At 46.4% G+C, this 12,207-nt stretch overlaps 5 protein-coding genes across 5 annotated transcripts; 3 read left to right on the top strand and 2 right to left on the bottom strand.

Annotated features, from left to right (window-relative positions):
- Positions 1-2,134: 2,134 nt before the first annotated feature.
- Positions 2,135-3,928, top strand: MGYG_01681 (gut esterase 1; the record flags this gene model as incomplete). Its single annotated transcript, XM_003177563.1, has 4 exons — positions 2,135-2,688; positions 2,745-2,964; positions 3,019-3,604; positions 3,663-3,928. The coding sequence occupies 4 exons, from the start codon at positions 2,135-2,137 to the stop codon at positions 3,926-3,928; spliced, it is 1,626 nt and encodes a 541-aa protein (XP_003177611.1).
- Positions 3,929-4,482: 554 nt separating this feature from the next.
- Positions 4,483-5,529, bottom strand: MGYG_01680 (hypothetical protein; the record flags this gene model as incomplete). The annotated part of the gene is made up of 3 exons (XM_003177562.1): positions 4,483-4,831; positions 4,911-5,210; positions 5,282-5,529. The coding sequence occupies 3 exons, from the start codon at positions 5,527-5,529 to the stop codon at positions 4,483-4,485; spliced, it is 897 nt and encodes a 298-aa protein (XP_003177610.1).
- Positions 5,530-6,448: 919 nt separating this feature from the next.
- MGYG_01679 (hypothetical protein) lies at positions 6,449-7,855 on the top strand (the record flags this gene model as incomplete). The annotated part of the gene is made up of 3 exons (XM_003177561.1): positions 6,449-6,700; positions 6,866-7,212; positions 7,321-7,855. The coding sequence occupies 3 exons, from the start codon at positions 6,449-6,451 to the stop codon at positions 7,853-7,855; spliced, it is 1,134 nt and encodes a 377-aa protein (XP_003177609.1).
- Positions 7,856-8,312: 457 nt separating this feature from the next.
- On the bottom strand, positions 8,313-10,081 carry MGYG_01678 (phosphatase DCR2; the record flags this gene model as incomplete). Its single annotated transcript, XM_003177560.1, has 3 exons — positions 8,313-8,571; positions 8,659-9,998; positions 10,037-10,081. The coding sequence occupies 3 exons, from the start codon at positions 10,079-10,081 to the stop codon at positions 8,313-8,315; spliced, it is 1,644 nt and encodes a 547-aa protein (XP_003177608.1).
- Positions 10,082-10,500: 419 nt separating this feature from the next.
- On the top strand, positions 10,501-12,006 carry MGYG_01677 (tRNA (adenine-N(1)-)-methyltransferase; the record flags this gene model as incomplete). The annotated part of the gene is made up of 4 exons (XM_003177559.1): positions 10,501-10,603; positions 10,664-10,813; positions 10,884-10,957; positions 11,032-12,006. 4 exons carry the CDS (start codon positions 10,501-10,503, stop codon positions 12,004-12,006), a joined length of 1,302 nt encoding a protein of 433 aa, XP_003177607.1.
- Positions 12,007-12,207: the final 201 nt, after the last annotated feature.

Here is a 12,207-nt window from a genome sequence, read left to right as displayed (position 1 = left end):
CCAATGGTCGAAGGCACTAGGTACTCCTCGGGCAGATCCGCTCCGTGATCGTTGCGCAGACCCTCGATATAATTAAAGAAGGACTTGACGTCTTGCTGGGGTCGCTGTCTTGCTTTATCGAACCTAAGGATGGCATTAATGCCTCGGTTGGTAGGGTGTTCGATTTGGTCTCGGCACCATTCCTTGAATCCTTCCCAGGTCCGGGGCATTGTCTGGCCAGCCTCCGCTTGGTTATGCCATTCGATCATAAGGTTCGATTTGGCCTTCCATCCTTGCCTGGCCCAGACTACCTTTGCTTCGTCTGGAATCTCCAGGAAGGTATTCTGTAGGGTGTCCTCCAGCTGGTAGAACCAGGTAGAGCATCCCCCTAGGGTGAGGTCGTCCCACGTCGGGGTCTTCACCTTTGGTAGGAGCCTTTGGTACTCCGGGCGTCGAGCCCCTTCGTCGCGTCGTTCTGGTGTGGTCTGGCGGCTACGCGCCTGCGTCTCATTGGTGAGTAACCTCTGCAGTTCCTGTCGTTCCTCTGCAGTCATGTTCGCAATTTGGTCCACCAATGAGCGTGGTTCAGCCTGCATGTCGCCTGCAGGTTGTGTCTCACCCTCCTGCAGGTGCGCACGGCTCCTTGTTGCAGTCATGTCTCCCAAGTCGTTGGGAACGGTTAGAATGTTAGACCTCTGGTACTGGGCGGTATCAGAGGTTGGTTCTCCCGTACTTGTTGGGAGAGACTGCAATGGTCCTCGATGACGGATGGGGGAATACTGTAGGGGTCCTGTTGTAACAAGACTAACCGTTGGTCCTTTCAACCCTGGGTCCCCCCAGGGTATCTATAGGACCCGGTGTTCGCTTAGGGTAGTGTGCCCTATACCCTCGGTGGGCATGGTGATTAGTCAGCTCACGGTAGCTGCTGCACCTCGTACCCTTGGTTCGACCCATGGTCGGTTCTACCAGGGGTCGGTTCCTAACAAAAAGATTCAGTTTGGACGATTATTGCTAGCTTTGGCTTCTGCACTCCCAGCTTTAGTATTAGTTAGTTGTTTATAAAGAAACTTTACTAGTAAAACAATTCTATAATACTTATAAATCTAATAGATATAATGGATAGAGGCGAGAGAAAATAGAGCAAGAGAGAATAGGGATAACGGAAGAATAGGCAATGCGAAGATTGAGGCGAAAGAAGTTTGATAGAGGAAGAGGAAGAGCAAGTAACTTATCTATCTCCTGCTCGTTAGCCTCCCGTTCGAGCCTCTCTATTTCCGTGTCTTCAGCCATGGCTTCATCTTCCTCGGTCGGCTAGTCTTCAGGTTTTCTTGCTTCTCCGCTTCATGTTAAGGCTGAAGCTACTCTTCCTTCTTCCTAGACTTATTACGGTCCCGGGTTAAAAACTCGACCCAATCAAGCTCGACTCGTGTTAGTTAAGTCAAGTTAGGTTTTATTCTTAAATTACTCGACCCTTTAAGTTAATTTATATTTTATAATTTAGTACTCCGTAGTTAGAGCTTAATATTACTATTCTAGGTTCTTTATAAAGCTCAACGTGGTGCTAAAATGCCAATATTTCGCAACTTTTTGCACATTACAATAGTTATTAAGCCGGCTCCTTAAGTTGTGAGTTCGCTGATCCTCGTATTCCACAAGCTATTTCCGAACGACCTTCGATCGCAGCTATAAGTTTAACAGTTACAGCCTTTTGTCATGCTGAACCGGAAACAAAATGAGGTATGGTTTGGCCATTACGCTGCCCTAGCATCGTTCCCGGCCCTGCCAGGGTACCTTCAGTCCGAACTTTGGGAGAGACTCCAGGCGGCAGGGTTGGAATACGCCTGTTCACAGCCCCAAGAAGGTCATATCCGGCCATTCCGCAGTATTATCATTGCCATGAAAATATTTTAAGATGCTCTCCAGACAGTTCCACTTCGTGATATTGATCCTTTCCTTCGTATCAACCGCGCGGTCCACAGCCACGCATACTACTAGCATGGAGATGCTGCGGGCAAGGCTAGATGCTCGTTAGTATCGCGCGAAGACATGGATATGATACCCAGGAAGAGAGTACCAGCTATAAATATGGCGGCTTCCCCTCTTTTATACCTGCCATTTCTTTATTGCTCATTAAAAACGTTCAAGTTTGAGCAAGATGCTGATTCCAAGCGTGAGCTATATCCTTCCCCTGGCTGTCCTCTGTCTCCCAGCTGCAACTGGATATCCGCACCAAGATGCTGCCCATTTCCCCCAAATCAACCTGGGGTATGCTACCCATGCTCCAACTTATGTCAATGTGACATCTAGCGGCCTCAAGTATGCAAACTACAACAACATTCGATTCGCTCAGCCTCCCGTTGGACCCCTGAGATTCAGACGCCCCAAGACTCCTCCGCCAAAAGAGTATGGGGTCAAGAATGGCTCTGCTCCCATGTTTGCAACGGACTGTGTAAGTGCCATTCCGAACATATTTCCACCCCAGGGCCTCCCATCAAGATCCTGGGGCCAGGAGGACTGCTTGTTCCTCAATGTCAGGGTTCCAGAGGGAGTCAAGGAAGGTGACAATGTTCCGGTGGTTCACTGGATACACGGTAGTGGATATGTATATGGAAGTAAAGATCTCCACAGAATCAGTGGAGATGGAAGCGGCCTCTTTGAGGATATGGATCGCACTACCCAGAAATTCATATACGTTGCTAGTAACTACAGGTATGTTGATTAACTATTAAGCTTGGAAGTTTCAGCATCCTAACTCAGATATATAGAATGGGATTATATGGCTGGAGCTCCTCTCCTTCTGACGATATAGAAGCCAATGTCGGGCTGCATGATGTCTTAGCAGCTTTGCGATGGACCCGTGAATACATATCAAAGTTCGGTGGTGATCCTAGAAGAATCACAGCATTCGGAGAGAGTGCTGGCGCAGGAATGCTTGATCTCCTACTTGTCGCCAAAAATGGGAAAGAGCACCTTCCCTTCGATAGGGTACGTTCTGATCAAAGCTCCATATTTGAACAATTCCGCTAAATCAATATCCAGGCTGTCATCGCATCCCCAGCTGTTTGGCCACGCAAGAATCCAAGTCGTCGACAGGCTGTTTTTGACTCGGTTCTTAAGGCATCGAAATGTGGTTCTGCTGATTGCTTGAGGAACTTGCCAGAAAAGGACCTATTCAAAGCAAATGAATATCTCATTGTGAATGCGACGGATGGGATGACTGGAGCCTTGGGTCCAGGCCCTGGGTTCACACCTGTCGTAGACGGTGAATATATCACCGATCATATTTCGACTATCCTCGGGAGAGGTGGTTATAACAGGGGAGTCTCGCGAGTTGCTGCTAGCAATATGGCCCTGGAAGGCCGAGAACAGGCACCGACAGACAATGTGCCAGAGATATTCCCTTTCTTAGTTCGCGGGACGATTCCTTATGCCTCCGACGAGACGATCCAAAAGATACGGTCGCTCTATTCATACCCTGCGGACCTCCCTGCTAAACTTGCCTGGGACTGGGTGACTGACATAACATATGCCTGCAACGCTTATCATACCGCTAAGGCATATGCGTCCAAGGCCCAGAGATATGTCATGTCGGTTCCACCGGCGATACATGCGCTAGACCAAAGCTGTGAGTGTTCTTTTCACCCGAATATGCCGAAACCAGTGGCTAACATTTCATTCATTAGATTATTTCTATCAAGATAATACCACTACTCCAGTCGCCAGTGTCAAACTCGCAAGAGAGTTCCAGGAGCATGTGCGGCGCTTTGTTACGGACGGAAAGAATAACAGGAAATTCCCTAGCCTTGAAGATTTTCCAAAATATGGCCATGACGAGACTATTTTCAATATTACCCTTGATGGATGGAAGAAGGAAAAGGATCCATGGGAAACCAGCCGTCGATGCCAGATTTTGCGTGACATCCTTACCGACCCAAAGAATGGGGCTTGATTGTAGGAATACTAGGTAGCTAAATCGTTGTTCTTTCAGTTAGAGTAGCTAGTCAATGTATATCTTACTCTCGCGAGATACAACGAATTATCTTGGCTAGTATATATTCCGAGGGAAGGCACTTGGCTATATATTACGTAGCCGGTTTCAGATAGGTAGTTATTAGAAGTATATAGGTATTGGGGAATATTTTGTTAGAGCTAAATTCTCAAGTGAGTACCAGTCCCACTAATCCCGAATACATCTCCATAAAAAGAAATACATTCGCCGTTACAGGAGCTTGAGGATGATATATTAAGCAGTCGCTTGGGGGATATAGCGCCAGGGAAAGATAGGAAATATTTAGACTGTGAGACGGTACGTAGTGATTGCAGCATTAAAGGCTCAAATGAACGAAACACAAATGTGTATATGGGGGTATATAGAAAAAAACAGAACTCTCTAGCGTACCGCCGTGGCACAGAGAGATGATGGAATACGCTGGGGATAAATGTTACGTTGAACATAACATATAAGACCCCCGCGGTAGCTAGAAAGCTTACATTACTTGCACGCTATGCTTTGCCCTTCGTCGCTGCTTGGGGAGGTGGTGGGAAGTACATTTGCGCCTGCTCCGGTGGCTTAGGCATTTCATGGGTTTCTTCCTCACGGGGCATTGTTGAATAACTATCAGATCGGTCGCGCAAAGGTAGGTCTGAGTTCCCCTCGAGTTTATTAAAAGCGGTGGTTCGCGGGGTCGTGAGCGGGAATGACATCGTCCCATCCGGGTTGAGCGGTGATTTCATTGACCTGAGCTCCGCCAGTGTCGACTTTCGCTCTTCCTTTAGTCTCTTCTTTTCAAAGTCCTCTTCAGTTGGGAAGCAAGAAACGACTGCTAAGATAAGCTGGAGGAGGAAAATGAATCTACGTAGGAAAATGTCATGTTAGTTGATGGAGTAGGTATAAGTTGGGATATAGGTGAGAGGGTGAGAGAATAACGAACATCATGACAATTGTAAGGGCAAATGTCGCTTTAGCCTGGTTACAGTAATTGACGTTCGTATGAAGCGAGGCCACATTGCAATTCTTCGTAATGTACCATGGAGGCCCATTCTGCGGGTGTTTGGGATCGCTTGTATCGCTTGCACCTTGGTAGGCAGCAGCCACCGAATATAGCAAGATGCAAATACCATGAACTAACACCGAGAGCGGCGGGTAGAATACTTCCATCACAAACATGGGCGTTTTCGTAAGAAAAAAGAACAAACTGAGGACAGTTATGACGAGGTTGAAGTTGGTGATACTATTCAGCAGTAACAAGTTATGTTAGCAAGTGAATTTATTGGTAAATCTTCTTTCTCTAGATGTACATACAATTGACTCCATGGCTTGGGAGTGGTGTACGGTTGGTAGTTGGCAAAAGCGTATACTTTCTGGTTTGGAGAGCTGTTGAAGCCGTTGTCTGCCCCATCTTGCCAGAGTCTGGTTCGATACAAGTTGGGAGCCGCAATGCCAGTAAGGGTTAAAATCCCGACGGAGAAAGGAAGCTCGCAGGCCAGAAGGATTTTGAATGCCAGAGGAGACCAATATCTTCGAGGCAAGAACCACCCAATTTCGCCCATTTTTGCGGTGATGACTAGGGCAGAGAGAGTGCGCAAGGTTCGCGGGCGATTGTAAGTCGCAGGAGGAAGAGCTGTCAACGACAGAGTGTATGTTGCACGCAGCAGCCCCTAACAGCCTATTCTTCCTCAGAGTAGCATCTCTTTGGACGGTCCTGACAGGAGGTGGGAAGCTGAGAGGAAGCTGTTAGCTCAAACGAGGGGCCTAGCCTGATGATATCGAGAGTGAGGAAGGGCGCAGAAGGCTTAATCTCTCGACTTTAAGCGCTGTGGGACACTTAAGTAGTTATGCGATCCGACAACTGAAGAGAGACGGAAAGGTTGGAGGGAAGAAGGTGAGAGAGGAGGCCGGCTCGAGGTCGCGAGATCCATCCCTTTGATGTAAGCGCCCGTCCTTCCCGAGCCTGTCCTGCGTTCTCTGGTTGGCTCATGCAGCGGAGGTTGCAAATCCTTGACGTGCAGTCTTATTGATGTGATGACTGCTCCCGGCCCCCACCAATGATAATGCTAGAACCGGGGCTTCCTGCGCCCGTATCACACGCTAGCAAAGCGATGTGATTGGAACCCTGCATCTGGGGCCGAACGAGACCTTTTCCCCACCTCAAAGCACAGCCCGGCGCTAAGAAAAGGACCAGAGCAGGCACATCAAGACATCTATCAAATGTTGGTTTCTGCTGTCTTCCTGATCCCGTCTTTTCTGATATCTGGCGTCGTTTTTGTTGTTGAAAGTGACTAAAAAGTATATTTCAGTACTAAAAATAGCTAAATGGGTATTAAAGTTAATCCGCTCCGTTAGACTTTGGTTATGTAATATTTCGGGCCGAAGTGGAGGCGAAACCTTAAAGTTAAGTCGATCCAGACACACTTCTTCAATCTCGAGTGTGAGTAGCACACACAGCATGCATCTTCACTGTTCAGCAAAATGGTACTTTCGCGAACCTGCTTTTCAAGGTACCTTGCTGCTCGTTATCATACCCATAATAGCTTCAGTACTATGTCAGTGCAAAAAAGTAAGCCACACGAGCTTCGGACGGCAACAGAGCCTCGACAGAACTCCCTCTATAAGCTGAGAGTGTCTCAGATATCCCAGATTAATCCAACCATTCGACTTATCCAATTCAACATTATTTCTGGTTGCGATTTACCTAGTGGATCTAAAGATAATTTCGAGAGCGTATGGAATCCTGCCATGAAATCTATACCAACAGCGGCCACCATAGAATATTACTCCGTCTATTTATCTATCTTGGATATGGATAGCCACTGTGGATGACTAGGAACTAGGCTCATTACGGTGTACTGACCTTCTACACACCAAATCTAGTTATCACATAGCCAGCAACCTTCCTTGAGATTTTTACCTGGACAGTGGCTCGACGTACATATACCCAATATAAAACATGCAGGTGGATTTACTATAACATCCACCCCTCAGGATGCTTCTACTCAAGAATCCATTAATACAACTGCAGATGAAAATGATAAACGCCCTCCATACGTCGAATTAGCGGTTCAATATTCACCTACTAACCCGGCCGCTAAGTGGTTTTGGCAGCCTACTGAGCAGATATTGGATGCCCATGTCAAAGTTAGGGTTGGCGGTGGGTTTGTCTGGCCGCCGCCGAATGGTATGGCATTGGACAAGATTAGGAATGTTGTGTTTGTGGCCGGTGGTGTTGGTATCAAGTATGATCTCAATTTTATCTCCTGCCCTTGATCAGAAGGGGGTATCACTGCGTGTTTGCCCTACATAAACAGTTTGGCGCGGGGTTTTAACTAACTTGCCTTCATTAGCCCGCTCATATCAATGATCTCGTATATTTACCGGACACGCTCTTGCCTTCCATCTCCCACAAGGATTCATTTCCTATACTCAACTAGAATCCCTTTATCGTCCGCTCCTATGAACGTAGCAATGCCCAATGAAACTGTGGATAAAATGCCCTTTGCTGCGGCATCTAAGATATTATTCCTAGACCGCCTTCAGCATATCAGTCGCAACTGGAACCAAACGGAAAATGATATCAACCCCCTCGACGTGCAACTGTTTCTCACAAACTTGCCCTTGGCAAACGGTGAAGGCAATAAGGTTGACGTTCACCCCGATATACTGGATACAAACAGTCAAATTACAGTTCATGGCCGACGCATTACGGCAGGAGATCTACGCAAAGCTGTGGGCGAAAATGAGGAGCTAAGGAGTAGAACGGTATGCTACGTTTGCGGTCCCCCAGCTATGACAGATGAGTTTGTTAAGGAATTGAAGAGCTTCATTATCAATGAAGATGAAGAAGCGAGGGGGAGAGTATTCTATGAAAAGTGGTGGTAATTAAGCCTACGACATGCATATAACATCAGCCGCTGGTGGATATATGTATTTTGTGGATATTTATAACAATTCCGCCGTAAGGGTGCAGAAATGAATATAGCTTCCTTAATTACGCTCCTCTATCAAAATGAGTGTTGTAAGGATTAATTTCTAAAATGTAATATCATTATAGGCATGATTTCCTACCCCCAAGGCACCGAACAATAATCCCAACCAACAAAGCAATAATATAACAAGCCCCCTTGCGCCTAAAGAAACTCAAAGGGAATTATATATAGACAACATATAAGAAGGGGCAGAAAATGTGTAACTGAAGCCGAAAGCATTGCTGATGAATAGAAGTTTTAGCCACAAAGAAAGGCATTGTTAGGAAAAAGAGAAAATAGTAACATGGATAAAAAATATCATATCGAACTGGAATAAGAATTATCTGGGAAGGTTAGTTTGCACCTACGTGTTAGTTGGCTGGTCCAACTGCTCTGCCAGCATCAACTAGCATGGTTTCATCGATTCGATCTTTGGTATTTCCCCATTCGAGTCGCTTGTACGACATGATCCTGGCTTCGTTCATATCTATGTCGAAGAACCTGATACGACGGATATAGTCATTGTATCCACCATATCCGCCAAAACCGGCACCGCCACCATAGCACATCCAGAGTGCAGGCTTTCCACTTTTATCCTTCTCAAGCATGCAATAGTCGTTGACATGGTCGCTAAATGAAGAATTAGTACCAGTTTTCTAAGAGCTACGCCTTCAAAAAAGGTACTTAGATATGTTGGATTGGGTAAAGTTCACTTACTGTCCGCAACTCACGAGCACCACATTCTGTTCTACTAATGCATCTTTAAATCCAGAATTGTAGGTTGGAGCAGTGGGTGGCTCAGTCCAGTTCCCGGTAAAGAAATTTGCCGGGTTTCGATACTCTGGCAAAGGAATATGGATAAATGCCAAGTTCATGTGGATGTGTGTATATTTTTTATGCGCAGTTCGGAGACCCTCAGCGGTTGACTTAAACCATTTTATCTGACTCGATTTCAGCCAATCGTATCCAGGGTACTTTCTCTCGTCCGGGGTATATTTATGGGTATCCAGGAGGTAAAGTGTTAACGCCGAAGCAGAAGAGGACCCCTTTCCGAGAATTTCCACAATGTAATTGCCAACGCCGTCTATCTCTTCAGGTCCTGGCTTGGAGAGACTGTAGGGTAAACGTTGCATGAGAGCCATCTGTGAGCTGCGATCTAGGTTTCCTTCATCATCATGATTCCCGAAGATAGCGGCATAGGGAATTTTATGCTTGATGAAAATATCAGCAAATTTGTAGATTGCGGTTTCTGTATCCGGCGCGGTATCACCATTGACCTGATCGCCACTTAAAATTACCAGGTCTGGCTTTTCTTCATCCAGTAACCTATCCATAAACTCCAAAGTCCGGGTATCTGCCTCGCATTTATCTCCTTCAACTTTTGGAATGGGGTCCCGACAATGTCCAAGCCCAGTAGCCAAATGTAGGTCTGCCGCTTGCATGATTTTGAACTTCCCATCCTTTCGAATCCGGGGAACCGGTAGTTCAATCTTTCCACTCTGTCCTCGCCGAACGGTCAGCCTTGCTTCGCTCTTGGAGTCCAACATGAGAGGGATATCCTTTAATTCCCAATTAGGTCGAGGGTCAACAGCGTCAGGGCCAAACAGGACATCAACCGATGTTATTGCTTTTTGCGAGTCGGTCGAATGTGGTAGCCTCAGTATCCAAATGCCTCCAGGTCGCGACTCCCATTTATTACTAGTCCCCGCACCAGGGTCCAGCCGACCCATCCTCACATCGACAAGAATCTTATCAGTCGGTAGAATGTCGTCCCCTTTCTTTCTTTGTATATGCAAATATGCCTTGGAGGTCCACCCCTGGCCAAGGTAAAGGTCCTTTTCTATGCGATGCCATATTTTAGGATCGAGTGTGCAACTTGAAAAAACATTCAAGGCAGAGCAGGTGGTTACTGTTAGCTCGGTGACAACGAGGCCGGGGTGATGGGACGGTAAATGGTCATGTATCGAAGCTGGAAGGACCCGTATCTGGCTATCGAGAATGACGATGAAGATGACGACAGTGACGGTTAAAATACCGAGTTGGATGATAGTTCGGATCTATAATGCATTCTAAGTTAGCCAAACCAGAAACTAACAAGTCTCCAAACTAAGGGAGGGAACGTTACGATTCGGCGATTCATCTTTCCTGCAGCTCCCTTCTTCGTTGAGGCGATTCCAGGGGGCAATCAGAAAATATCCCTAGCTCATCAGCGCTGCATGAAGGGTTTGTGTAAGCAGAGCAAAGGCAAGGATCGTGTTCATTGTGAATCCCAGCAAGGGAAAGCAGGATATCAACAATTCATCTGGGTACTAATTGTATAGTTGTCCGGTTTTTGTTTTTGCAAGATTTCTTCCAAGCAAACTATCAAAGGGGAAATTGATCACGGTGACGGCAGTTCGGAACGGCGCTATTATTAGCCGCGGAGTTAACCTTAACGCGCCTAGGCCATTTAGTTGATCGGGGAGATGCGATCTCTCGGGTTTTTTTAAGAGCTGCAAGAGAGTACTTCATGAAAATTTCTACCTCTAATATATTTGGTAGAAGAAAAAAATAGAATTGATGGCTTCCGTTATATATTTTTCTCGCCGACTTTTTGCAGCATCGAGGTCACCCCTATCGAGCTGTGCGCGGTCAATTCACACCAATTTCGGGACATTTCAAGGTACTCAAAATCGTGCCTGGCCAGATTTGTGTTTTCTATGTGCTAACTGTTGCCTTAAAGAGGGTGATAGGGTAATATTAAATACGACGAAGGGCGTAACCTTGACGAAACCACTCAAAAAGGATCAAAAAACCGACGTACGTGGTGGATATATTGAGCATAACCATATCATTGGTAAAGGTGCCAGAGATGTGGTACGGACACATAATGGTATATATTCAAGCCAATTCTTCTGCATAATGTGGCTTATCTTGGAATGCTAACCTTTCAATTGCTATAGGTCGTGGTGACTTTCGAATAACCCAGCCTACCCTCGAGGAATATGTATCTCTTACCCGACGACTCGTCACTCCGGTAAAGCTTCCCCGCCAATAGACGACATATTCGTCCATGTTGAGTTACGTATAACTGATGAACGCCGCTAGTAGGTGTATGCAGCGGATGCGAGCTTAATAGTTTCGCTCCTAGATATTCACACACCACCTCCTACCGGAGACGAACCGCATGACGAACCACTAGAGATTCTGGAGGCCGGAACAGGCCATGGATCTCTAACGCTACATATTGCAAGAGCTATAAATGGGGCAAATACATCTCCACCCCCCATTCCGCAAGCCACCCAACGAACAATTCTGGACTCGCAGGGCCACACCCAGGACACAGGTGAAATAACAGAGGAGGAGAATATTAAACAGAACGACTGGGATGTATGGAGGGCCAAACGCAATGCGATTCTTCATACAGTCGAAATTTCACCCAAGGTTTCAGCCCACGCCGAGAAAGTTGTGCGGGGCTTCAGGAGAGGCATCTACACAGGCAGCGTAGATTTCTACGTTTCTAGTGCGGAAGGCTGGATCCAACACCAAATCGAAAGCCGAAGCTCAAAACTTCCTCCCGGGGAAAAGCTAAAACCATTCCTGTCTTATGCAATATTAGACATGCCATCGGCAGAAAAGCGCATTCCTGAAGTTGCCCGCGTTCTCAAAACCGATGGAGTACTGGCTGTCTTTACACCAAGTATCACCCAAATCGGGGACTGTGTTCAACTGATTAAGGACCAGAACCTACCTTTTATCTTTACAAAGGCTGTGGAACTTGGAATGGGAATTAGCGGTGGACGGTTATGGGATGTTCGGCCGGCGGTTATTAGAGCAAGTTTGAAAAGCCGAGATGTGGCAGAAAACTCATCTAGCGAAGCAGAGGGTAGTCCTATAGAGACCTCACTTAGCGACAACCAAACACACTCCATCAACGAAGAAGATGCCGGTATGCACGCATCACCAGAGAGTGAGCTTGGAGAAGGGAACCAGTCCGTCAAGCATGTGATGGTTTGCCGGCCCAAGGTCGGAGAGAGGATTGTGGGCGGTGGCTTTGTTGGAATATGGAGAATGGGGAAAGCTTAGTGCCCTTCTTTTTGTATATTATACTGTACTTTTATACACTGTATTATTAGTTATGTATCTATAGAATGTTAATGATCCTTCTTAGAGGCCAAATAAGGTTGGAATAACACATTTCTATTTTTGGTTCTTAAAATAAGCTTATTTAGATTGATCTTATCAATCAGATAACAATAATGTGGTTCGACAAAGATGGAAGCTAGA

Source organism: Nannizzia gypsea, genomic scaffold (genome assembly GCF_000150975.2).
Source record: "Nannizzia gypsea CBS 118893 supercont1.1 genomic scaffold, whole genome shotgun sequence".
In the NCBI taxonomy this organism is placed as follows: Eukaryota; Fungi; Ascomycota; class Eurotiomycetes; order Onygenales; family Arthrodermataceae; genus Nannizzia; species Nannizzia gypsea.
The sequence above is the reverse complement of the archived record's forward strand: the minus strand, read 5'-3'. Positions and strand labels throughout refer to the sequence as shown.